The sequence below is a fragment of the Priapulus caudatus genome, unplaced genomic scaffold (genome assembly GCF_000485595.1).
Source record: "Priapulus caudatus unplaced genomic scaffold, Priapulus_caudatus-5.0.1 Scaffold7, whole genome shotgun sequence".
NCBI lineage: Eukaryota > Metazoa > Priapulida > Priapulimorpha > Priapulimorphida > Priapulidae > Priapulus > Priapulus caudatus.
This window is the reverse complement of record NW_014577068.1, coordinates 747,315-774,214: the sequence shown is the minus strand read 5'-3', so window position 1 is coordinate 774,214 and position 26,900 is coordinate 747,315. Positions and strand designations below refer to the sequence as shown.

The following is a 26,900-nucleotide window of genomic DNA, read 5'->3' as shown; positions in this document are numbered from 1 at the left end:
TGTGTGTGTGTGTGTGTGTGTGTGTGTGTGTGTGTGTGTGTGTGTGTGTGTGTGTGTGTGTGTGTGTGTGTGTGTGTGTGTGTGTGTGTGTGTGTGAGAGAGTGTGTGTGTATGTGTGGCAAACGGTGAATAATGATCTCGTGATGTCCAATGCTAAAACCAAGGTCAATGCCAGGTCAATTAAATGGTATGGAAATCGTATGGATCATTGACAATATAATATTTGTTATAAATGCATTCGCCTACATTTCTTAGCGCGCGCATTGCAATATTAAATATTTCCCCTTTTCTCTTTATATTAGGTATCGCTTCATTTTAATAGCAGTTTATTACCTCCGCCAAGGGGTTGGCAGGAGGTTATGTTTTCACCGGCGTGTGTTTGTTGGTTTGTGGGTTTGTGCGTTTGTTTGTTTGTGTACAGCCTAACTGAAAAAGTTATGAACGGATTGTCATAAAATTTTCAGGATAGGTCAGAAATTTCATCAGAAATGGGCTAACTTAGAATTGATTAGACTTTGGTGGTGATCCGGATCCAATGAATTAAATTTTCAGGATAGGTCAGAAATGGGGTAACTTTGAATTGATTACATTTTGGTGGTAATCCGGATCCAATTAATTAATTAATTAATTAATTAATTAATTAAATTTTCAGGATAGGTCAGAAATGTGGTAACTTAGAATTGATGACATTTTGGTGGTGATCCGGATCCAATTAATTATTTAATTAATTAATCAATTAATTAAATATTTCACAGTGAGAGAATTGAGCTGCCTTGGCGGAGGTCTGCGCTCTCTGAGTGCTCTAGTTACTATTATTATTGAATAGAACGCTGCACGGCCATAAATGTATTTATATGTGTTATTACTTCGTGCTATTTAAAAATCGTTATTTTGCATTTGAAAATGGCAGCGCGTAAATCTTACTGATTATGGACACTCCTATAATAGTGGTTTACCAGCATTTCAATAACGAAAGTGGCGTCATACGCTGAAAAAGAGCACGTGTCACATATTGGCACGTACTTCCCGAAATTGTCTGATATATTACGCATTAATTCTGTAATACCTCGCACTTATTGGATTTTTTCGCATTTCATAATGGTGGACAGTAGGCATAGACGTTATTCGTTAAGCTCTGCTGGTGGAAACCAATTAGGGATATATGACATTTTCGTGGAAATTTGCTGCTATCTATCTATCTATCTGTCTGTCTGTCCGTCTGTCGGTCAGTCATTCGATCGGTCGGTCGGTCCGTCCGTCCGTCCGTCCGTCCGGACGTATGTATGTATATATAAACATATATATATATATATATATATATATATATATATCGTTCGCTTCAAGCACTTATTCAGTAAGTTTACATTTCTAGAAAATTATTATTATGTAATGAAGGAATCAATAAATCTTTGTGGGATGCCTATACAAATATTCTTGATAAATACTTTTATTCTATATAGAGTTCCATGTCTGGGTAGCTTAGTAGAAGTTGAAAGTAGTGAAAAGTCTAGTAAATTCTCCGTCTTTTATTAAAACTATTATTATGCAAATTAAATGTACCTAATAATTTACACCAATCAAATTCTCGTATTGTGGCTCACTTAGGTACTACGCTTAGAGAAATTGTGATATTGTGCCTTTTTAACAAGCTTGTACAAAGGCTTTTCGTGTATTAGACCGTGTTTTCGTAGCTTACTGAAAATAATCGCAGTTCTATGGGCCTAATTGTTTTCAGGTTTTTGTTTACCACGCTTATTCTGCTTTATTATATACATTTCTTGTTACGTTTACTTTCATTTGTTTACATTTTCATTTTTCTGTATTCAATTAGTAGGGCTTATATTATTTTCACCATTCGACGATTGGATTTTCTGCTGGGTAAATTAGCAGCACGAAGCAGGAACGAAGGCATTATGAAAATTAAACAACATGTGTATTCAATATCATTAGACATCAAAATATACATATAGAAAGCATTTCCATTTATACAGCAAGGTAATATCACGCAATGTCACTCGCCCCGTTATCGCCCCTCACAACTGGACTTCACCGACAACTGCAGTTTGCAATGAATCGAACAACACAGCGGTATTTACAGAAATGTTAATATTTTACAGAATAAATAATCATGACGTCTCACTTGCTGACCTCTTTTCACAAAAATACTTTTTCAATCGGCTGTCATATCAGTTGAAAGCCCGCGACGTACATGCAGCTTGTTTAATTCCAACTGAAATACATTGGAACAACGTGCGCTACTTGGTCCGTAGGGATAGAGCTTGAACTAAAATATGCTGACATGCATTAAATTTTATCTAGCGATATGTCATTTTCTGACAATAATCCCTCGGACACATGAAGTAAAGCTGTAACAAACAAATCAGTGTTTCTCGTCGCTTTGCGTTATATACATATATGCCATCCACCTGAGTTAGATAGTTACGCGAAATTATATCTAATAAGTCGAATCCGTATCGCAAGGTTGATATAATGTGCCTCTAGCACTGCAACGGGGATAGCCGTAGCATTGGGCACACGAATCGTGCATAATCGCCCTCCTACTCGTAATTCTTGTACCTATTGTACAGAAGTACACAATACGCGCCCGAGCAAAGCGAAGATGCTCAGCTGTTTCAGATCACGTGCTACCGTTGCACACTACTAGCTAAAAGCCGAAGCAGAAGCAGAATTTAGAGCGTCGACGTCTCTGACGCCTAACTATTATTTCGTTGTTGCCGACTGCATTTCGCTTCGGGACGTTCTAAAATTCTTAGTCTATGAGCCACGTACGGTGTGGGGTAGAAATAAACAATGTACAGTGAATTTATATATAGGTTACCTTAAGTGCAGTCATAACATAGTTTCGCCACAATTAAGGGTTAAAATACGTTTAGGAGAAACCTGATCAAATGCACGATGCATAAACGAAACGCGTCTATAGAATTTAAGCCAACGTAAAATCATTATAGCGTTGGTGCCAAACATTATCTAATAGAAATGAAGCCATGATCACCACTAGAAAGTGTACGCTATCTTGAGCCGTTTAGCAGCCGCCATCTTTGAGATCGTTTCATATATAACTCTATATAATATGTAGGTAATATTACAGCCCTGCCTCACTACTCGTGAACTCATATAATCTGTAAGAAACCGAGTTGCATTCGATGTACGGATTTCAAGTCAGGAATTATCGCTATATTACACACATAAACATTTATAAGCGTGTTCTACATGCACAGAACCCGTGTGCGTCGTACAGCGATGTCTCAACTGAAAGTCGTATGCCGAATAGCGAATGTTTTTTTACACAGAACACGTTGCATGGTTGAAGGCGCGCAGGCTTCAGTGGATGTAACTAGACTATAGCTGAGCGTTACGTATCTTTATTTACAGCTTCATAAAATTGAATTTTCGCATCTTTAAACTCTAATTCTATTGCTAAAGGAAGACCAAATTTTTGTGGGAGGTTTTTCGAAACCAGTAATTCACATTCGTAGCGTTCAAGGCAGCTTACGCAATAGCATACGGTAATCTCACTCTCTTCGTTTATATTTGTAATTATAGATTAATTGCTAATGGTCAAAGTGATGTAAAACATGACTTCATTAATAATGATGCATAATCATCATGATTTATAACGGCTAATAGAGAATTAATCATCATAATTGTAGTTAATTGCTGACTGTTTCAGCCTGCGAGAAAGCTAATTATCATACATAACATACGTAAAATAGAAGCTGAGTGAAAGCAGGAAATCAACGAAATCCTGAACGTGGATAGACGACAATATTGTCAAATGAACATGAGCCTACTATACATGCGAGAATAAGATTAGCGGCCGGTAGGAGCCGGGACTTCGTAATATAATATTAGTAATACGATAGAGCTCCGGCCGCGATTTTACCAAATGCGTGAAATACACTAAAACGCATTTCCCCCACACGGCTGTAACAATATTAACAAAGCACACGCTTTGATCCTACTGCTGCTATTACTACATTTTCATGATTTACTTCAGCAAGCGTTTCGCCGCTAACTCGCGCGCGAACATTTCTTCTCGCACGAAAGCCATTAGAGATCGATTAGTTGTGTCTGTGCAATATGCGTGGCCGGTCTTCTGACTGTGTAGGTGGCGTTGCAGTCAGACGCACTGACGATGCGCAAGACGGATTTCGCCCATTACTTGCCATTTGCTTCGCCGTGCCGTGTCCAGCCGGAGAGAGGAAGCCATTTTCCCCGAATTTCCTATAACGAAAGAGAATAAAGCGTTCGTAAATTACGGGTGATAGCCGAATGACAGACTCGGCTTTATTTTCACTGTGCCACGCCAGTGCCGTGCGTGGGCGTATGCGCATAGGTGTAAGCATAAGCGTATGCATAGGCGTGTGCGAAGGCGTATGCGCATGCAGGCGTATGCACGGGCGTATGCATATATGCGTATAGGCGTATGCGTAGGCGTACGCGTAGGCGTACATTGTAGGCGCATCTTTTCGCATCGATCGGCGCTGCTTGGGTTTGACTAACGATCATAGCAGCGCGGCGGCGCATGCGCGAGCTGGCAAAACTTCGCTGGCCAACGCCCGCGAGAAACGCTGCAGAAATGTCAGGCGGCCATAGCAACAGCCGTGACAGCCTATACTTCCACCCGCATCACGCATGACGGAGCTTCTCGCAAGCCGTGCAGCATCACATCTACCGGTGCGTCTATAGCGGGCCCTGTAATCTTTTTTTGGTTTCCTGCCAAAGAGGAAGCCCAAGAGGAAACTTAGTTCCTTCCTTATGCTTCCAGCGCGGCAGTAACGCGGCCGGGATGACGAGCCACTCCGAGCGCGGCGTGAGAACTCTAGACTGTGCTAATGGCAGGACGTAAATTCACCGTACGGCTCTCACGAGCTTATCTGAGCAGCGACACACGCCGCAATATTGGCGCGCTTTTATGACCTGTATAAAGCCGAGATGAGCAAGCGTATGTCGCAGCTTACACGCGGGGGCTGTGTGTGCAGGCGGGAGTGTGAACACGGCCACGCTGATTGCCGCCTAATGACTGCTTTACGAGTGCTACCGACCGCGCGCAGCACCGTCTTCGCCGCCCGCCATTTCCTCGTGATAAATGTGTTGGAGGAGAGGGGAGGGGGATTTCTCTCTCACTGATTGCACTGCAGCCGGCTTTGACAGCTGACGACGAAAATTAATTTTGACCGTATGTGCGCAAGCGAGCACGCGCTCGGAGAGCCGATTTTACGGAGGAGAGAATGATTAGAAATGATTGCACGAATTACACATTAATTTTGTTCCCATTTTCTCTCTTGGTTTCGCCGCCGAGTGGCGCGGTGCTAGTCCCAGAGTGGTACATCCATGCGCATACACACTCATCATCACGAAGCACCCCCGTCCCCTCCTCCCACGAACGCCTCCCGCGCGCGCGCGTCTGCGTGGGCGTGTAAACTCTCCGATCGATCTGCTACTGCTAACGATTTAGTTAACGATTAGCGGGGTAGCCGAGCGCTCTCTCCGTGTAACGCCCCCGCCCACCAGCGCGCGCAGAAATGTCAGAGGGTCGCAGGCGGACAACAGATGCATGCGTGGCCGCGGCCATTCTCTCTGCTATCGACCTAGCCTAGCTCGAAGTCGGCAGCCCTGTTGAACGCGTGATGTGCTAGCGAAGAGAAGAGCACTCTCCATCGCGCGCCCTCGTTCCCATCACTCGATCTTAAGCCCCTCGAGGAACATAAATAAGTAACTACATGTATTTATAATGCGAGTGAGTGTGTGCTGGCTTGTGTGTTGGCGTGTGTCTGTGCGCGCGTACGTGCGTGAGTGTATGCGTGTGCGTGTGCGTTCCTCTCCCCTTCCCTCCCTCGCTCTTTTGCTCTCTTTCTTTTACTCCTCTCACTCTTTCTCTGCTTGTGTGTCTGTCTGTTTGTGTGTGTTTGTGTGTATGTGGGGGCGTGTGTGTATGCGTCTGTGTGTGTGTGTGTGTGTGTGTGTGTGTGTGTGTGTGTGTGTGTGTGCCTGCGTGCGTGCGTGCGTGCATGTGTAGCGTGTGTGTATATATAGAGCTTAAATGTATATATCTGCATTATCTTTGACGTTAGACAGACATGCAACATACGTGCGCATTCATTATTATGAAGTGCGCTCATTACGCTTATTACGCAGTGCATTCATTATAAAAATATTTTACGAGACGCTATTAATTTACGCGGCCATATTAGTGCTAATAAGACTACGGTTTTTTATTGTCTATTGTGCTCGGCAGCAGCTTTAACCCTACGCGGAAGGAATATAAATTGAGGAGCTGTGTAAATTTTCGCGACAGTCAGATTCTTACAACCTGTACTGTATGAGGTTATAATATCACTGTTAGACATACAGCGGTTCGTGTATGCGAAATACATTCACAAATACGATCATGCCTTTGTTCTGCATTAAAGGTTATAGATAAGGGCACTTTTTTATTCGTATATATTTTATTTTACAAAATATTAAAGCTTTACTCAACGTTCATATGACGGTGAGGCGGTAAAGATATTTTCACGCTGATAATGAAATTCGAGATGATAATGAAATTCGAGCTAAATTATCAAGAATAGAAAAAAATGGCGCCTTCAGCTGCAAATTTAATTGTGGCGTGCATGTTTGCGAAACTGAAATAAATATTATGTCGCTTACTAATTGTTAATATTATCGATCACACACACACACACACACACACACACACACACACACACACACACACACACACACACACACACACACACACACACACACACACACACACACACGCATGCGCACAACACCACACACACACACACACACACACCGGTTTAACGCACCAGCTGGACTCATGCATTATTGTTCTGATCAAGATCGATAAAATAATGTCTTTTGCTTGGGCTGTGTTTGGGGGGAGATGAAGTTAAATATTTACATCGTGACGGTGTACGCTGTGATATGAATGCGTATTGTAATGTTGTTACGTATGTAATGACGTTATGTAATGCGCCCCCCCCCCGCTGTTCGCGAGTTTTCAGGGAGTATTCAGGAAGCTCCAGCAGGCACAAACACGACGAGCACGCGTAGGTACATAACAACAACAACATCACGCATGGCGGGAAAAGATTACGACGCGGTGAACGATCGAAACAAAAACCATAACATTACCTGCAAATATGACATGCCAATTTCCTTCGCATATGACATTGAAAATTAGATGACGTCACTAAATTAGATCGATGGTCTTAACGATATAATTTAACGATAAGCAAAAATCTAGCTATTGTGACTCAGCAGGTTTCACGCTTACCTTATTTTTAAACCTCGTGTGTTTGCGATGATGTGGGTTGCGACTAGTGATCTCGTGGGAATGGTCGTGGATGTGCAGCCTTCTTCGCGATTTTCTGGCTGTTATATAGATTCCCCTTTAGCTCTTCCAGCTGGTTCTCCTCCTTCTTGTCGTATTGTACCTCTGATACGTCGACGCCAATCTTGCCGTCGACGCTTACCGTCTCCGGTTGGCCCCGCTTCCGGTCCATCTCGTCGCGTATTTCCTGCGGCGTCTGTTGCGTTTCCGTATTGTCGGCAAGCGGCTCTGACGGCGCACTCGTTTGGCCGACGGAACTTAGTTCGTTACTGAGGTCGTCAGAGGCGGCGGCCGCGACTGACTGAGTGTTGTCTGCTGTCGTGTCCTGAACGGTTTCGTCCATCATAGTCTGGTCCCGTTCCTCCCCTTCTTCCTCCTTCTCTTCTTCTTCCTTCTCCTCCTCCTCGTCATACTCTGCCTCTCTATCTGCGTCAACCGTGCTATACCTCGGCCCGTTCTTCATGTTCAGCATGTTTTCTAATTCTATCAAGAAATCTTCGAAGTTGTCTTCAACGGGCTCAGCATCGTAGTAGTCGCCGATTTCCTGTTTTATCGGGTAATAATAGTCCGAGTCCTCCGCGAGTTTCGCCTCCTCGTACGGCGCCTGGTACCACCAATCCTCGTCTCTGTCGTAGTCATCGTTGTTGCTGGCCCCGATTTCTCTGAGATAATCGAGCAGTTTCACCGGTGGCTGGCTGTCCACCCTGTAGTCGTACGGCAGGCCATAGCTCAAACCCAATACGGCAATGACGCATATCGCAGCGAGGATTTTCTCCATGTCTCGTCGGTGTAGTGTGGCGTCGTCTGAGCTGGTCGTCGTACTGCGGTCTGCTCCTACTGCCTTCGACTCTGAGTCTACTCCACCTACGCTCGTGCACGGGCAGTTTTCATCGAGTCATTGAAGCGGAGGCTCCACCATTAGCCGCGCAAGCCTATATCAGTTCACATGCGCGAATACGCACGACTGACGTCAACCTGACGTCATGGTGACGGAGTCGGTATTGATTTTAGCTCCTTTTGGTCATGCAGTTATCAAAGGATATGGACGCAGTGACGTAAAGGGAAGCAGTGGCTGCTTTATTGTTCAGTGGCATCAGATGAAGTCGGTCTCCAGCGTACACGAGCGCATAAAGAATGTGCGGCTATTTGATCCAACGAGCTTGTCAATGAGGAAAACACGCGCGCGCGCATGCCTGCGAGGAGCCCGATTACAGAATATTGTCATATCGAGGTATATAACATGCCGCAACACGTTAAGTACAACGTCCCGCTGTTTCCTTTTGATCATCGGTCAAACTAACGACCTGCTTCCGATTTTTGCAAATTGCCGGGTAGATATTTTTAGCCGTAGGTATAACCGCTTCACCTGCGCCGCCATTATTTGATGAATCGCCGAAATCGTTCACGGAGTGTGGAACGTGACGTATGCGGCGGTGAAGCTTAGAGAACCTGCCAGAGATCTAACTAAAAATCGATAAGCTAAATGAGAACAAGAGCCATGAGATGATGGCGCGATGGCGACTGCCGCCATATGGTCCCCGTGGACGCGCAGTGGGCGTCGTGTGGCGCAACATGTAAATTCGGATTCGCATGGCGGAACGCGTCATTAGCGACTATGCGCGTTTCCAGCACGGCACGTACAAGGCACTACACGAAGGCAACTACAGTTACTGGATTGGAAAAAAAAATATTGAAAAAATACATTGCATTTAAAGTAGCAGACGCTTGGTAGCAGACGCAAACCATATATCAAAGTTGGTTGCTAAGAAGTTTACGTTGTATCAAGCATTCCTACGCAATGTCATTCACTGATATTAAAACAACAGCTTGTTCCAGTTCGTGCTGTGTTTGCTCATCAAGGCAGTGCTCAGTGAGTAGAAGGTGTTCCGGTGTAGTCAGTTTATGGGTCTATCAGATTATTAATTAAACAATCATAAAACTAGCCATATGTTTCAGTTGACCGAATGATTAATGTGGAAATGCCCTCATACGTGATTCAGCCAACTTGACTCCTGTTTTCAATATATAGTATAATTACATTAAATGCACTAAGTTATTCTATTTTTACATGTCGGAAAGATGTGATTCAATTTTCTCATTATAGCCATTCGCCTGGCCTTTATCCCTCTTCTACTATTAGTAATCGTGTTTTACTTATCTGTCATCTTAATACTTACTTTCAATACTTTTTTACTACTCGATGTTTTTAAAATAAAATCAATAAAAATTATCTAACATTACAATTTTTGGTTCATTCAATACTAAATGTATTATTAATTAAGCAAAGAAATCGGGTTTCTGGCAATTGTATATAAATGCAACGCAAATATTACATTGCGGATCATTTGGTATACAGACCGGTGACCCCCTAAATACCCGCTATATATAAGTATATATATATATAATATATATACATGTATATATATATATATAAGGAAATGGCCGCACCCCATAGAAACGTTGAAGATTTCACACATGTCTGCTTGATTTATTCTTTATTATCTTTCTTCGTATCAACATCGCCTATCCCCGCTACCTGACATGTGTACGTATCAACAACAACATGATTACATTTAACTAATAACAAGCGGAGCAACGTACGCACGTGGCCTCATTAAATGTTAAGTCGTTAACCAAAGGTACATAGTTATGCAAATCGTATCGAGTGAACGCTGCTGGAAAATGGCCCTGAAATATATTATATTCAGTGACGCTATCGAAATGATTGGAATAACAAAAGCAAATAAAATATCTACAAGCGTGTGTGTGTGTGTGGGGGGGGGGTGCATGCAGAACTGTGCAAATAAGGTTTCATCGTTCATCATGACAATAGCTTGGGAGATGGGGCCAACAATATGTCATAATGCATTTTGATGATTCTGGCATCGTTTTGGTGACACGCCATAGCACAAAAAATTAATAATGGCTAGAAATGATCCTATGTGAATATTTGCCAAGTAATTATCTAAAAATTATAAAAGAACGATACCCAGAGCTAGCGTTTAAATGACGACCAGTCATCAAAACAAATGCAACTTCGGCAAAAGCATCATAGACTTCACACCATCCTCAGATATGGATCAAGACACATCGAGAGTAGATACTAAGATATTTTTATTCATTGTTTACATTGTTGCATGGACCATTCCGCTTGCCTATTGCAATTCTAATGCATTCCAACATTCGCCAAATTACAAACCTATGAGGAGGTCTTTGTCTGGTTTCCGTGAAAATACGATGTTTTTTGTGGTGACAGAGTTTTCCCAAGTATTTGGCCCCCGCACGCTGCCAAATTATTCAATATGACATCCAATAGAAGCACTGGTTGCAAATATTAGCGTTACTAGCCAACACAAACTATCCCACCATGCATGTCATTAGATAAATATTTCCTACGTAATACTAAAATCTGGAGTGAACCAAAACAACAAGTGTTTTTATTAACTTCTGTCAATATGTATATGCGCCATGGTGGTATCAGGAGAACATAATAACGATGCGATCTTCACTACGTAATCCAAATGGTAAACGCGTCCATTATATCACAACGCACATAATATCAGATGTATGTTATCTAGAGTATTATGGTACTCTTGATATTATGCAGTGTATGTTACCTACAGAGCACTATTGCAATAAAACAAATCAAACATAAGAACCACTCGAGTAGCAGTTTAATTCTTTGTTTAAAATAATAATCATATGCGGCAGCGCAACATATAGTTTGACGAATGCTTCATATTGGCGCATGTAGGTAGATGTTAAGCGTGCAGTGATTTAAATTTCTGATTAAACTGTTCGTGAACCATAGCCTTTTATTCCTGCAATAATAAAGTAAATTGTTTAATAATCATAACCACGTCACGAAAACCAAATTATTATTATTGATGGCTGTCTTACATAACTCATGTCACAATGGCGTCTAACATTACCATGGCGTCTAAAACATCACAGTTTGTAATGTTGCAGCGCAGGAAGTTACAAAACAGGCTCAACTGAAATTGCCACAATGTTCGAGAGAAATAGCAGCTGAATGGGGGAAGAAGAGGAAAAGGAACTGGTGAAGAATGAGCGATTCAGAAATAGCGATAAACAGGGGGATGATGCATGAGGGAGACAATGGGGAGGGAGCAAAATTTAAGAATGAGAGAGGGGGAGAGAATTTGGGTACGAGGGAGAGGAAGGGAAGCTAGAAGGGTAGGGGACAGGGAGAGGCAGGCAGAGAGGGAGAGGGAGAGGGAAAGGAAGAAGAGGAGGGATAGTAAGAGGAAGAGGGAAAGAAAGGGAAGAGGAAGATGAAGAGGGAGAGTGAGAGGGAGAAGTATAAAAAAAGGTGTACGCGAGTGATCTGTGCACACACGCACACAGCCAAGCACGCACATGACCTACATGGCGCCTACATGCGCCTACATGACACCTACGTAACATGCACCTACATGACATACGCGCGCGGTGACGCCGAAGACGATCACACCTACCAACCGCAAAGTTAGCAGCAGCTCTGCTATACCGGTGTGGTCCATTCGCTCCCGCTACAGCGAAGGGACTACACCGATAGTCCTAGAGAAGCAGTAGACTGGTATTTTGTCTCTAAATATATACGCTAGATCAGTGATTCAGTGGTTCTTAATCGTTTTTGAGTAAATTAATGGACCTCTTTGAGAATCTGGTGAAAGCTATACGCGGACCACTCTCCAGAAAAATGCACATAAACACAAAATGTTTATGCGCCTGGTTCACGGACCCCCTGAAGCCCATCCATGCACCCAAAGGGGTCCGTATGTACCACAGGTTAAGAACCCCTGCTCTAGATGCCAAATGATACCAGATGCAAAACGAAGCCAAATGATACCACACTACTCATGCCTTAGACCGCCATCTCGTGGCGCATATGCTGCACATTTCTCCGCGCAATCTAACCAAGAGAACATGCAAGATGGCTGCGCCTATGAGGAAGGTTATCATATTCTTATTTAGTCGTTGTTGTCAGTGTTTGTATTATTTTCTCTTCTATGTCTTACATTGTCTTAGCCCCACCAAGGATCAGAACACTGTGACACTACTAGCTAAACAACACCATTAGTTAATTTCAGTGCCCTGACCACAGAGTGACTGCCACAGCCACAGGCACAGGCTACAGCCCACAAGCTCACACTGTGAGTGTGTCAACAACTGTTGTCACGGGGGGGGGGACTGTGTCAACACTGTGTCACCAAGTCACAGGCACTTGGGCCGTTTCAATAATAAAATGATGGTTAATAAATACAACTTGTCAGTACTAGACCTACCACTACCAGTACCAGTACCAGTATTGCAGTAATACTAATAGTCTTAATGTTTGATTTGACCTAATATAGTAATAACTTCACTTCAATACCGTCCAATACACCGCTGCAACGCATAGCGCGCACGCCATTGTGCATGCACAAATACACAGTAGGTTAGAGAAGGTAAGAAAGCGTCCGCACGCGCACGCGGCCTACATCCCAAAACACTTGCTTTGCATTATCAGGGGCCGGATTCATCAACGTTGCTTAAAGTGTATTGCGTACACAGAGTTTCTACGAAGTATGTACGCAAAGCTCGTAAGTGCGATTCATCAACGCAGCGGTAGCACCTGCGTACGCAAATGTTGATGAATTCCAGTGTAAATCCACTACGCCATCGTAGCTGCTGGCTGTTGTCGTGTTGAGGGGCGTGCCTAGCATAAACCAATCACACTGTGCGACACATACCATAGGAACCAAACTGACGCCTCTCTTGTATGTAAACCATATGGCTCTAGCTCTGTCTACAGGAGTGCTGGGGGATGTGATAGTTGTCCTCATTTTCGTTTGTATGATTGCGTTCAACACTCGATGAAAGTAGCGACACGTACACATGCGTGCGTGCGTGTGTACGTACACGTGCGTGTGTGAGTGCGTGCGTGTGCACGTACACGTGCGTGCGTGTGTACGTGTGCGTGCGTGCGTGCGTGCGTGCATGTGCACCGTGCACGTGTGCGTGCGTGTGTGTGCACGTTCACCGTGCACGTGTGCGCGTGTGAACGTACACGTGCGTGCGTGCATGTGCACGTGTGCGTGTGAGTGTGTGCACGTACACGTGCATGTGTGTGCCTGTACACGTGCGTGTGTGTGCACGTACACGTGCGTGCGTGTGTACGTGTACATGCGTGTGTATGTACGCGTGCGTGTGTATGCACGCGTGCGTGCGTGCGTGCGTGCGTGTGTGGGCACGTGCATGTGTGTGCACGTACACGTGCATGCGTGTGTGTGCACGTACACGTGCGTGCATGCGTGTGTACGTACACATGCGTGCGTGCGTGTGCACGTACACGTGCGTGTGTGTGCACGTACACATACGTGCGTGTGCATGTACACGTGCGTGCGTGCGTGTGTGTGTACGTACATGTGCGTGTGTACGTGCGTGCATACGTGCGTGTGGACGTACACGTGCGTGCGTGTGCACGTACAAGTGCGTGCGTGTGCACGTACACGGCTAACTACGAACTCGCTTATAACGAAAACAAAGCCAGGCTATGACAAAAGAAGCGTCAAAGGCGCCGCCTGTCTGTGTAGTATGGTAATTATTTATTTATTTTTAGTTGAGTAGTAATTTTATAATGTTTTCTCAATAAAATAATGCATGCTGCAGTATGCTGGAAACACCTGCGGAAATTTCGAGTGGTTTACGGCACCTCGTCAGCTCGTGTAAAGTTATGCAAAGGTTTACGTAAATTTTAGCTTGATGAATCGCACCTCCGTTTTAGGTACCATCGCTTGCGTACGCGAAATCGTATGAAAATTTACTAAATAGCTGTGTTGATGAATCGCAACTAAGCAACGTCGATTTTGCGTACGCAGCTAACAAGCTAACGAGCTCTTAACCTCCTTTAATTATCTTTTATTTTAAGCCCTCATCTATAGTAATGCTAGTAAAAGAGTATAACTATTGATGGTGGTGATGATGTATTGGGGTTCTAATGTAGACCTACGCCAGACACAATTATAACCAACAGCTGTGACTCATGTCTGCTAACATATACCACACGTACACATGACGAAACTCAGAGCTATAATAATCTTAGTTTAGCTTTCATTTTGTAGTTGCGTGGAGTGCAAAAACAAAAAAATGGACTTCATAATAGAATTGTATGTTCAATCAGGAGAGGTTGTCCATTAATCTGAATGAATCCAGTAAAAATGTAGTCATTGCTGATGTTATTATTGTTATTTTATAGAGCACTAGAGCTATTGCTATATCTGTACAACTAGTTCGTCAACATTACATGAGGCAGCAGGTGCAGGCTATGGGAATGTTATCATGGGTAGCAGACAAGGTGAGTGTTGTTTAGAGTTTGAGTTGGCAGATGTGTTGCATACTCACTAAAACACGAATTCTTCATTTTTCCTCAGCGAAAAAGATCTGTAAAAATGTCTGTTACTTTAGTCAATGCATCATAGAAACCTAGTAAAATATTTGTGTAGTAAATACGCTAATTGGCACTCATGTTAGGTGAGCATCACTAGGGATCAGATGGCATACCTTCAGAAAGATGTTGACTGGACCTTAGCTGGCTTACAGAGAAGGAAGAAACTCCAGAGAGAAGAGAAGGAACTTCAGGATCAGGAGTAGGACAATTTTCTGATTACATAACCTTGACCTTCTAATCATTTCACTGTATTGATCAATATGTAAACTGTAACAGTGAACCAATGGTGTGTTAATATACCTTCTTAGATAATCCCAATGTTAGATTTAAAAAAAACCATAGGCGATTTATCTAATATTGAACAATCTAATATCTATATTTTAGTAACATTGACAATTATAGTGGGATTGACTACTGATAATGTACAATTATTACTACTATTACTAATCGTACAACTGGTACAGCGAACCTGTGTATATTGGATGAACATGTAAAGGGTCCCATGCACTTGACTGCATGTTCACCAGGAGGGTCCTTGGGGGCTGGGTTTGTGTTCATGTCGGGATAATACAGACGTTTTACATGAGACTTCTAATGGCCTGTCTCAATAGGTTTCTTCCAGAGAGACACAAGATACTCGGTCCAGATCTTGCTGCAGCGCACTTTATTGTCGCTCGTGGCGGCGCGGTAATGTTTGTGGGACAGCAGCGATGGCACCGCGCTGATGCTGAGGGGAAATACCTTCTTCCTGACAAATATGTAGCAGGGGTACACGTGGAAGCTGTGGATGCGTCCTCGACTAGCCTGCGATATGAAGGGTTTGACAATCTTGGTATGTCCACGTTGCGCATTTTGAATACACTGAGTGTAATTTTTAAGCCATGTTTTTGGGGTTACATAATTAACATGATGTACTAATGTTCTAGGCCTCGTGTTTTTAAAACCATGTTTCATGAGGATTGCATTTACATAATTTTGCAGGGACAGTTTTAGTCATCGCGGTAGATTAGTTTTCATCGAGTTTGGTACAGAAACACAGCTAATATATCTTCCTCGCAGTTATTTGTTCTGTTATAATGTACTTTCAATTGTTTGTTAATACTTATGGTAACACTTAATTTCAGTGACAAATGCAGTTAAAACCATTGACCAACATGAATTTTTTTAAACATTGCAGAAGCATTAAATTTGAAGAGCCATTTGTTATCCTGTTTCAGTCGATCTTCGTTTTATAAAGTCACTGATATTACGAAACTGTCCACTCATAGATGATTGGTGCATTGGTCGTTTGCATCACTACAGTGACTCCCTTGAACACCTAGACGTCAGTGGGTGCCCTTTAGTGACAGATAGAGGACTTGGATCTCTTCATAAACTTAAGTATGTATACATTTGAGCTTCACACCTAAACATCCGATATCCACAGTCAATATTATCAAAGTCAGAGTTTCCGTTTGATCTAATTTGCTTAAATTCATAAGCTTTCAATAATACTACTTTCAATGTTGAATACCGTAAGTGTGGCAATTATATATTTAGATTATCAGAATTATGACCGATTTTTATTTGTTGGGTTTCAAATTTTGACTTGAGATTAGACTGAGACTTTAATTTTTAATTTTTACAATTTACTAATTTATTAACTGTTGATGTGGGACGACCTAGTAGTTACTAAATATTATAAGTTACCATTACATCCAACGTACAAAGGAACGAGCAGATTTGATTACGAAGAACTGGACTATGTGAACTTGCGTTACCTACGTTGTTTATTTGTTGTCTGCAGTTGCCTACGCCACCTCGTCATGAAAAAAATGCCAGGAATCTTACACCTACCACTTGTTACTATATTGATTGAAGAAATGTTGGTGAACTGTAAAGTAGAGGGTGCAGATTACACAGACAGTCGCGTGCAGCAGCAGGTGTCAGAGAAGTTTGCACTGTTGCATGAACAGAGCAAAGTAGAATGGGATGATCATTCACACCTGCAGGACAACTCTTCAGAAAGTGTTGTTCCACCCACCTTAGTCCGACGGAAGAAGAAGTCTGCTGCTTCATAACTAGAGAGCACTGATGCTCGAAACTGTATGTGATGCCTGCATGCACGAATTGGATAAGATAGTCATGTGACCGTCATGCTTGCAATACCAAACGTCAGGTGTAAAATCTTTCCCTGCAAATTACTGCATACTCATTTGAATGTTATTTAATACAGAAATCATCGTCAAGTTGTGTAATGTAGTCATATTAAGTTTAATGAATAGTCAGTAATTGTTAATTAATGAATAAATTTAATAAATAAGGCCAATTTGTCCGTTCTTTTTCGACATGGATGTTACATATTACTTTTATATTATACAGAATGAAGACAGGAATTGAGAAATATAAAATTTATTGTACACCACTATCTGCCATTCTTTGTAATACATAACTTGCTAACATTCAAAATGTTAACACACTGATAATGCAATGTAATGCTAGTACAGCCATGCATCGTACAAATCAATTTGTAACAACTCTGTGACACTGTGAATTAAATAGTAACGCCACTGTTTCGCAGCATATACCATGCGTCCACGTCGTTCTATTTCCTCTCCTTGCATATGTGATGTTTTAAGTTTAAGAATTTATTTCCTACAAATATTTATGGCCAATGTTCTTCTACACCAACCTTTAATTTGGCTGGATATAAAACAGAACTATACAGTCAAAAATTAGTAATTGTTAGTTGATAAGTCCCAATGGCCAATGATGATTGATAAATTATTGCTACCAAGTTAATATTTCTTGCAAATAGGCCAACCAGAAAATATGAACGAAGAAAATCATGCCAAAGACGAGAAATTTTTGAACAGTTGTTTCACAGTTTAAAAAAATGGTTCACAATGTCATTATTTACAAACCAGAAATAGTACGAAGCATTTGGCTGGCTGATAATGAGCAAGTCACATAAGCATGCATATGTATAATTTACAATCACCTTACAACCCAATTGCTGCTTCATCAAACAAACCCACAAAACAAGCTAGCAAACAGTAGAAGCTGTGGCCAAATAACCCAGCATTAGTTGCATAATATGCAGCCATTTATCTATCTCAACTCGGTCAGTACTTGTATATTTTCCCACTTTCTTTTATGTTGCTAAATGCCCATATCAATTTTGCTACCTCATTGATTCATTCAATATTCAATTACTTCCTAGTACTATTACTCATAAGATCCTGGTTATTTTTTTCGTTTCTTCTTTGTTGTCACAACTTCATCTTCTTCACTGTCTTGGTTTTCCTCCACTTCTTCCACATCCATTTCTTCGGACAAATTCTCCCAATTATCCTAAACAATTTCCAAAGTAAAATTCCTGTCTTTAATAATATAGACAGGTACCTCCTTTACTAGATAGACTGTCATGTCTTGTGAGAGAACAAATAAAAATTCAACCCTCATGGGAGGCAACGAGTCACTGGACAGCTACCCTTTTCACACCAGAGGAATGTACAATTTATGGTGTTTTCAATAGTTAATTCAATATAACAGTAAAATTGAGTAAGAAAATAACCACTAACACTAAAACTAGTAAAAATGCAAACAATAAAAACCCACCTCAGATTCAGAATGGCTCGTAGGCATCAAGTCTCCAAGGTCACTGTCAACGTCATCATCAGATGACTCTGAAAATGTCATTACTGCAGTCAATGTTTTTCAAACAAACCAATCCCCTGTAAACGATTGACAAGGAAATCAAGTAATTTTTAAAGGCAAGTTACTGTTAGCTATATATTCGATGGTATGTTAATTGTTATTTAAAATTAGATTCCTACCCTCTTGGTACACTAGCATCGCAGCCTGGTCAGTGACACGTTTCCCTTCCACAGGATTTACCTAGAACACAATAAAAAATTGAAATAAGAAATAAATGTTGTTACACATGAAAATAAAAGTGCAGTCAGCATTTATTTTATTTTGTTAATGAATATATAATTAGTTTCCTAAATAATCTGAAAAGGTTTATTGGGTCTCATACATGCTAGCAAGAGCGTATTAAGAAGGAGAGCGTACAACGGTGAAATGCTGAAACCATGTTGCAGTATTAGTCGAATTAAGAAACTTTGACTTTTAAGTTTTATTTTGACGATTCTTTGCGGTATTATTGATTAGCTGTCCTACCTTGCTAATATAAAACAAACCGCTTGTTCCTACGATGGCCACAGAACGAGAGAGGGTCGCAGCCAACCGGGATCTCGAGTCGGTTTTCGGCAAAAATACCAGATTTTCACCGCTCATTATCTCAGCGTAGGAGCATCGTAGGGACAAGCGGTTTGTTTTATATTAGTAAGGTAGGACAGCTGATCAATACTACCACAAAGAATCGTCAAAATAAAACGGGCAAAATTTCTTAATTCAACTAATACTGGAACATGGTTTCAGCATTTCACCGTTGTACGCTCTCCTTCTTAAGGATACTCTCAAGGTTTTAGGCAAAATTTTATTGATTTTCTTTTTCCAACTTTATTCGATGGCTAACACTATGTGCCACCTCTGTATATGCTCATTTCTCCATATAACGGTACATGTGAACTTTTAGAGCGTTTTGATTGCCCGCGTACAGGTGTAGTGAGCAGCAGCTGACGCCACTGATTGCGTCAGAGACATGATACAACCAGAATTTTCATGATATTCACTACGCCAGTATCATTCAGCATCAACCCTCCTACAGCTGTCCTCTGCCAGAGATAGTTGAAATTGCCGCGCGACCCAAAATAGCACCGTTTCCCTTGTTACACACCTTGCATTTAGGCACGTTTGTTGACACATAGCTTAGTAACGGCATGCAGTACACATCGTACGCGCGTTTTGCATGAAAGTGCGGTGGTAACCTCGTAATTTCTCACAATTTCTCAAGGTGCATGGAACATATTACCAATTTAGTGGTGTCAGTTAGTCATGGATAAGTACTAACAGTAGATGTTTCACATAAGTTCACCCATTTTGCACACAGGCGGTCGATCATTGTGGAAAATAGAAAAATGCTGATTTCTCCGTTTAGATTTCTGACATAGTAGCCGATGTATAAATGGATATTTCTCTGTGATTACAACTATGATTAATTTAATTTTACACTCGTTTTAATGGTAACATATTGCTGTAAAAAAGCGCGTCAGGGATTGTTATTAAGTGCGGTATTTTATTAGTTATGCCTCTTTATTCACAAAAATTTTCAATTCTAACACACAACTTGATTTTTAAGCAGTTTTTTTCATTTTCTCAGTAATATGAAACTTGAAGAAAAATCCTGATGCGCTATTTTGGTACATATTCTGCTTAACCTGTGGCGAAAATTTTGCTTCGCGGTAATTGAGAAAATAATAATATCCAATATCCTATATCCCTAATATCCAAAATACCATTTTTACATAAAAATTCAAAATTTGTGTGGTAACATAATTAGGTGCTGGAAATTTTATGAATTTTTTTGGATTGAGCATAGATATATCTCCTCTATAAATAAAACGTGTGATTGATTCGATTCATTCGTCAATAAACGTTTAATATTCAATAGAGCAATATCCGTGCAAAAGGTTGAGAGTATCCTTAATACGCTATTGATGCTAGCTACCACTACCTAACTATCACCCTTTCACACCAGCCTCTTTAACATTTGTCAGGTACACATTTTTACACATCTACCAGCAGCATACCTGTGAGAAGATGAGGTCAAGCTTGCCCTTCAAACGGGACATACGAGTGAACATCATCAGTCGTGCATCCATTATCTGATATATCACACTCAGCTTCTCAATAAGTTCAGGAAACTGTAAGAGTCCAACATCGTATATATGAATCACTACCACATAGGGGCATTATAAAGAAATTTAGTGTTAGCTTTAGTTCAGTTCACTGACAGATATTTTGTGCAATATTATGTTCATGAGATATATGCAAAACAATAGTATATAAAGGCAATATATATTCAAATTCCTTATGCAGTGTAACCATGCTTCCTGAAAAATACTAATTGTAAGTATTGAGTACATGTCGATTATAAGCCAGTTATGCACTACGACTGCACATGCTCCCTAACCCCGTTTTGTAGCCAGGTCACGGCTTATGGCTATCAGGCTCCTATCACTCTGTAATAACATGGACAGGTAGCTGTCTACTTTGGAAAACACCGTTTTTACTCTTACTTGAAATTTAAATACAGAAATTGGAAAATTACTACGTCCACAATGGATCGCGCTTGTCGAAATTGGCTCATTTTTACTAAGAAGACACAATCCCATCATATTTACCGTCATTAAGAAGGACGTGTGTGTGCTTAGTATGCTTTTCACCCACTGAATATACGTCTGTGCTCTGCAAGATACAAATTATCATAATATCAATATGGCTGGACATTAGTGCATGCAAGGTTTCTACCAGAAGCATCAGGAATCTACATCAGTGAACATTGCATCGTCAATGTCGATCAGACGGCACTTCCTAAACATCAAGGTTGTCTTCATCATAAGGTTTCACTCCCGAATGCTCTCTACGAATTATATTTCAGGTGATATTCAAGATTTGTTGCACTAGTTGAACTATGAAAGTGACACCGACATAAAAGTGTCATCAAATATTACATACATGAAAATAATTGCCACATTGCCATTTAGCTTACTACATGAGAGATTTCATACGTACATATTAGGCGCAGCACTCATGCGCAAGGCTAGTACTTGTACCAATGGCACGACTGCCTGCACTGGCAACCTTCTCACCGTGTTGTCTATGACATTCGCCGTAGCTTCTGTTAGAACTTTCTATAAATACAAACATCCAGTCATTACTTAAAACCTCACTCCAATAAAGACATTAAGCAACCGAAACTGACCTACAGGGTTAGAACTACAGCCAATTGATGTACTAGGATACAATTTAAGATTTGTTTGCTTTAATCCTGAAAAAAAATCAAGCAAAAGAATGCCGATTAGGTACATTTTGAAGCATGTTTGTTTACTGAGTAATTGCTAATTTGGTATACGTTTATATGACTATGACAACTATAACACTAGAAATATTATTGTACAGAATTTTCAATCACAAGAAAAAAGTACATGGAAGAAAAATAAAACTTGAACATGGCCTATAATTGGGTGTCAAAGTAGCCAATGCACAGTGCTCAATTAGACGGCCTCTTTCCTTGATATTCTGCTTCGAATGAAAACCCCCGACACGTATCAGAAACAAGATTTACAGAGAATAACTTGGAAAAAAGGCAATTTCTGTGTTGCATTAAAAGAATACAACACCCTAAATTTTCCTGAATATATTTTTGATAGTAAGTGCATAAATAATAGTATATATCTACAAATTTCTATAATCATGCATTCACATTTGTCATAATACAACAGCGAGTTTCAAAATATTAGTTTTTAACCGCCGACATGACACCACGAATTATGCTGCAACCTGACAAAGTTGCGCAGCCGGCAATTTATTTTGTACGTTACAGACTGAGGGCTTGTCACAAAAGTGTAATTATATTTATACGTAACTGCTATTTAATTGAACAATTTTATCGATTCGATTAGGACAAACTCATCCATATTATAACTGAAACCAACAGTTGTTTATAAGATATTGCAATCCTTCTCCTTTTAAATTAATAAATAAGAAACACCCTCGGTCATTACCCTGCAGCCGAAATGTTGCGTTGCGCGACTTTATTATTGGATGTGCATGTAGTGGCGCCACCGCCGTTATAAGCAACGGTATAACCATCAGTTTTAAAACATAAAAAAAAAAATTTCTAGTGAATAATTTACAGTGACATTTTTAATGTAGCGTAATATAGACCTATTTTAACTGAAAATATACGAGGAACTTGTGGGGCCATGTGTCCCTTTAATTGATCTCTGTATAGCATAAATCACTTGAAACGCACATCAATCATGCTCATATCCTGACTCTGAAGACCCTGCGTCAGGAGAACCGCCATTGTGTCTGTGCGAGGCACCTCAGACGTCGGGCCATTTACACTGGCACTCTTCAGTCTTTCTGCTAGCGACTCATCCTGCAAATACATCGACAAGCCATCTATCAATCCATCTATATCTATTTATCTCTATCTCTCTCTCACTCTCACTCTCTATATACATCTCCAGACCTGCCAACCTGTGATTCATGAAAATAGTAAGGTTTTTCTTTTCTTGCAGCAGGCGGCCATTTTGTTTGTATGTTATGCGCGCAATGAATGATGGGGAACTAACTCTAGATCACGCGAGAACAACGTGAACGCGTGATCCAATATGGCTGCGCCCACAATCGCCAGATATTTCTCGACTCACAATGTAAAAAACACATTAATTTTCAAGTCGTAAAAAATCGAGTTTTTCAGTTTGATCGTACATTCGTAAAAACATCTTGGAATTAGTAAAGAATACGAAAAAATCGTAAGGGTTGGCAGGTCTGCATCTCTCTCTCTCTATATATATAGGGTTCTCCCCAGGCCTTTATTACAAGAGAACTATACTATAACTTAAGAAACCTTAATGGCAACCATAACACTATGAATATACATCAGTGAACCTTGCCTCGTCAGTATCGATCAGACGGCACTTCCTAAACATCAAGGTTGTCTTCATCATATGCAATATGTTGTTTATTAGTGAAACATCTCTATGGATTCACGGATTTTGGAGCATCCTAGAGACATCTGGACAATAACCTAAGTCATTCTAATATAATGATTTTTCTAGATACACTGCACACATTTCCAAAAAACTGAATGAATTATGCATGATGCAGTACCTCTAGGATGATTCTAGTCATCTTAGAAGTCGCCTTAGGACACATGGAAAAACAATGCTACAATGATTTCAAAGTGCAAAGGAACAACCACATATTATGACTTGTGTTTGACATTTACCAGAAAGAAAGACTTGTCTAGTAATTGCATGGAAACTTACAGCCTCGGAAGTGGACAGCTTTCTCTTCTTAACAACATTGCTGTGCTTGGGAAGCGTGTGACTGGGCACAAGGTGTGTAACTTCCCCAGATGTACATGGCATTTTCACCTATCATAGAGGAAGAGTTATTGTGTTGACATCATAAAACAATTATATATTGATAATTTGATATCATAAACTATTATTTCTGAGCAACTGAATATGCTAATAATAGTTATACTTCATATTTCTACTGAGTTGCCCCAGTTTGAATAAAAAAAAGTTCCTACCTTGGTGATACTTTTGTCAACTTTTCGGTTCACGGTCTTGGGATCACTTCTAATCAGACATACCTCATTCTCTGTTGTACTGTAAGGCTGCAAACCAACAAGAACTAGATTAGTCGTAGCAGCTGGCAAATATTTAAATGGTCACTTGACGAGAAAACATTAATCATGAATAAAAAATGAAAGCGTCAATGACACTATAGCTCACCTTGGGTGTGATAGAAGAGGGAGATGATGTTTAAAATTTGGCGTTTCGTTTATGACGGACCGAAATGTGATCAAATGTCCTTATTGAATTCCCTGTTTTTTACTAATAGAAATGTTACTGTTTTGTTTCAGGGTTAGTTTTGATGCGAAAATAAATGTTTCAGATCTGAATGTCTGAAATCTGGGCGAGAGATGGCGCTACGCCTAAATGATCGCCATTTTGGTTTTTGATTATTGCGCAAATAAAAGTAATATATTCGAGTCAAATTACTGTAACGAAGAATCTAAAACAAAATATTACACGTAGGTATGAATAGGTAGGTAGGTAGGTAAATTTAACAAAATTGAATGAATCTAGATGGCCATTTCCATTTTTGCCAAAAAGTGGGCGTGGCTCAAAAGTAGGTCAAGTGGCGTGCCCCAAAATAGGACGTTCACACCTCTCCCATAGGAGTAACAACTGTATGCAATTTGAAACATGTGGGTCAAACGGTTCTCAAGTTATCGTTGACCGTAGCCAAATGTTGACGGACGAACGTACGACGAACAACGCCCCATGGCAATAGCCCATCTTGACGATGTCAAGGTGAGCTAATGAAGACAATTTATATTTGGCTCTCATGAAATACAAGCTACAGCATCAGTGAACCTTGCATCGTCAGTGTCGATCAGACGGCACTTCCTAAACATCAAGGTTGTCTTCATCATACGTGTAGTGTAACTGTGTTCATTCACATTAGAATCGACAATCGCCATTGTAAAGTCGTAGGGAGTCTGTTTCTAATATCGTGATATTGCAGCTTTAAACTAAATCCAACAACGATGCCATGCACCCACTCCTCGACCATTCACTCACTCTCTGACTTACCAATCGCTCGAATTTTGGCCTCGTGAAGTCACCGTAAACAATAAGAATATTCTGCTGCCTGTCATTCAGTAGGTGAACACCAATCACTGAAATAGGCTTTGGCGTCTCTCCACTATCACCAGATGTGGCGATGTGCAATGTCAACTTGGGTTGTAAGGGTTTCTTGCATCTTCTAAAATAATGTCGCAAATTTAAACGATTTTCACATCAAATGTAACAGCAAAAAACAATTTTGTTAAAGAATGATGCCATATCTGCGGTAGGGTGCATTATCAGTGAACCTTGCATCGTCAATGTCGATCAGACGGCACTTCCTAAACATCAAGGTTATCTTCATCATATGCAACTAACAATGAGTGACTAACTACTCCATATATATACTTGTATATAAAACAGTAGGATATACCATCACACATATATGTATATTCAACAAACCCTTTCAAAATTGAGTCAAATACGGCAAACACAAAACTTTTGCACGTGCAAATACGAGCATTCTGTGCATGCATGTACGATGGATGGACTTTACTTACCCATTTAACTGGTATTCAAACACATGCAGTTTGCCCTGCCGGGTGGCCACTGCCAACAGTCCTGGATGACGATTACTCTGTGATATACAATGATGTAGTTGTTCAGGCTCATCCGTAACAGAGAATGAGGCCACTGCATTCTTGTCTGTTTCCACAGCAGATTTTACATACCTAGAAAGATGGCAGTGATGGAGTGATCATTGAATAATGATATAGCGCTAGATAGATTGCAACATCTTGTCAAGTTAATTCTTAGCCAATTATATTAATGCTATTTACCCTGCTATATGAATGACATATCATCAGAAATTATGCAAGTGAATCTTACAATATGGAGGATAGATTATACATGATGTCTCAAACCTAAATGCTGTCTCCACCATGATTGAAACAAACGTGGTTTAACATTATTAACCTACAGGTCTGTACACAAGCGTACCAGGCATTGATTAACCTATCACCAGCAGCAGACGAGAGGACATAGTAGCCATCCTTTTTTGACTCTTGTGCAGCACTTGGAGTGATGCACCGTAAACAGACTACTTCAGACGAATGACCAATAAACACCTGAAAGAGGAATGAATGATTAAAAAATCTTTATAAAATTAGCAAATTTGCACTTTTAGCAAGCATTCTACTTCTTGAAAAATTGTACACTAAATTCGAAGCACAATATGACTATGGGTCTTGCACACAGTTAATCAAATACAATTGACATTAATTACCTCTGCCACAATCTAGAGACCTAGTTCAGTCCTCGCCAAAAGACAAAATCCTTTACTGGACATTCGGTCCAGTAAAAAATAGATTTTTACCAGACCGAATGATATGTTACTGAACCAAAAAAATATTGAAACATTAAAACACATTCACATCTCAGTTGCTTTTCCTTTGTGGACATATCTAACATATATGCTTTCCTGCTCATCACCAGCTATGTCAATGTTACTTACAATATCAGACGTATTGTTTGTTGTTTGTTACGTATGCTGTAGTATAATCAATAAATGATTACATTATGTATTGAAATCCTACTTGCCGACTCTCTGAATATGATGGACATTCCAACAGATTATCAACTTATATTCATCATTCTCTACATACGTGGCAGAGCATTTCACATTAGCACTGCCACTGGGTAAACAAGCATGGTTGTTTGGAGAGAGAGGCAGAGAGCGAGAGAGAGACGTGCAGAGAAGAGAAAGGCAGAGAGAAACAGGCAGAGAGGTTAGGGTTGGGTGGTTTGGTTAGGGTTGGGTGGTTAGGGTTGGGTGGTTAGGGTT

At 40.7% G+C, this 26,900-nt stretch overlaps 3 protein-coding genes across 3 annotated transcripts in view; 1 reads left to right on the top strand and 2 right to left on the bottom strand.

Annotated features, from left to right (window-relative positions):
- Nucleotides 1–1,911: 1,911 nt before the first annotated feature.
- On the bottom strand, nt 1,912–8,215 carry LOC106806137 (histone chaperone ASF1-like). The gene is made up of 2 exons (XM_014807998.1): nt 7,307–8,215; nt 1,912–4,245 (listed from the first exon to the last, which is right to left on the bottom strand). Exon 1 carries the CDS (start codon nt 8,139–8,141, stop codon nt 7,350–7,352), a length of 792 nt encoding a protein of 263 aa, XP_014663484.1. The 5' UTR covers nt 8,142–8,215; the 3' UTR covers nt 1,912–4,245; nt 7,307–7,349.
- Nucleotides 8,216–12,275: 4,060 nt separating this feature from the next.
- Nucleotides 12,276–17,122, top strand: LOC106806101 (ATP synthase subunit s-like protein). Its single transcript, XM_014807957.1, has 6 exons — nt 12,276–12,320; nt 14,604–14,702; nt 14,879–14,994; nt 15,407–15,627; nt 16,013–16,175; nt 16,582–17,122. Exons 1-6 carry the CDS (start codon nt 12,300–12,302, stop codon nt 16,853–16,855), a joined length of 894 nt encoding a protein of 297 aa, XP_014663443.1. The 5' UTR covers nt 12,276–12,299; the 3' UTR covers nt 16,856–17,122.
- Nucleotides 17,123–17,170: 48 nt separating this feature from the next.
- LOC106806092 (WD repeat-containing protein 43-like) overlaps nt 17,171–26,900 on the bottom strand; it is a gene marked incomplete in the record, with an annotated part of 17,789 nt that continues 8,059 nt past the window's right edge. Inside the window, 12 exon segments of the mRNA XM_014807949.1 lie at nt 17,171–18,128; nt 18,396–18,463; nt 18,614–18,674; nt 20,492–20,605; nt 21,086–21,149; nt 21,477–21,595; nt 22,720–22,848; nt 23,744–23,851; nt 24,013–24,099; nt 25,085–25,256; nt 25,618–25,788; nt 26,057–26,184. Coding sequence (XP_014663435.1) covers nt 18,021–18,128; nt 18,396–18,463; nt 18,614–18,674; nt 20,492–20,605; nt 21,086–21,149; nt 21,477–21,595; nt 22,720–22,848; nt 23,744–23,851; nt 24,013–24,099; nt 25,085–25,256; nt 25,618–25,788; nt 26,057–26,184 — 1,329 coding nt within the window.

Coding starts and splice junctions, on each gene's coding strand:
- LOC106806137 (XM_014807998.1), bottom strand. CDS start 8,141: ATGGAGAAAATCCTCGCTGCGATATGCGTCATTGCCGTATTGGGTTTG.
- LOC106806101 (XM_014807957.1), top strand. CDS start 12,300: ATGGCTGCGCCTATGAGGAAG. Junction 12,321..14,603: donor TGGCTGCGCCTATGAGGAAG/GTTATCATATTC, acceptor GTTATTTTATAG/AGCACTAGAGCTATTGCTAT. Junction 14,995..15,406: donor AAGGAACTTCAGGATCAGGA/GTAGGACAATTT, acceptor CTGTCTCAATAG/GTTTCTTCCAGAGAGACACA.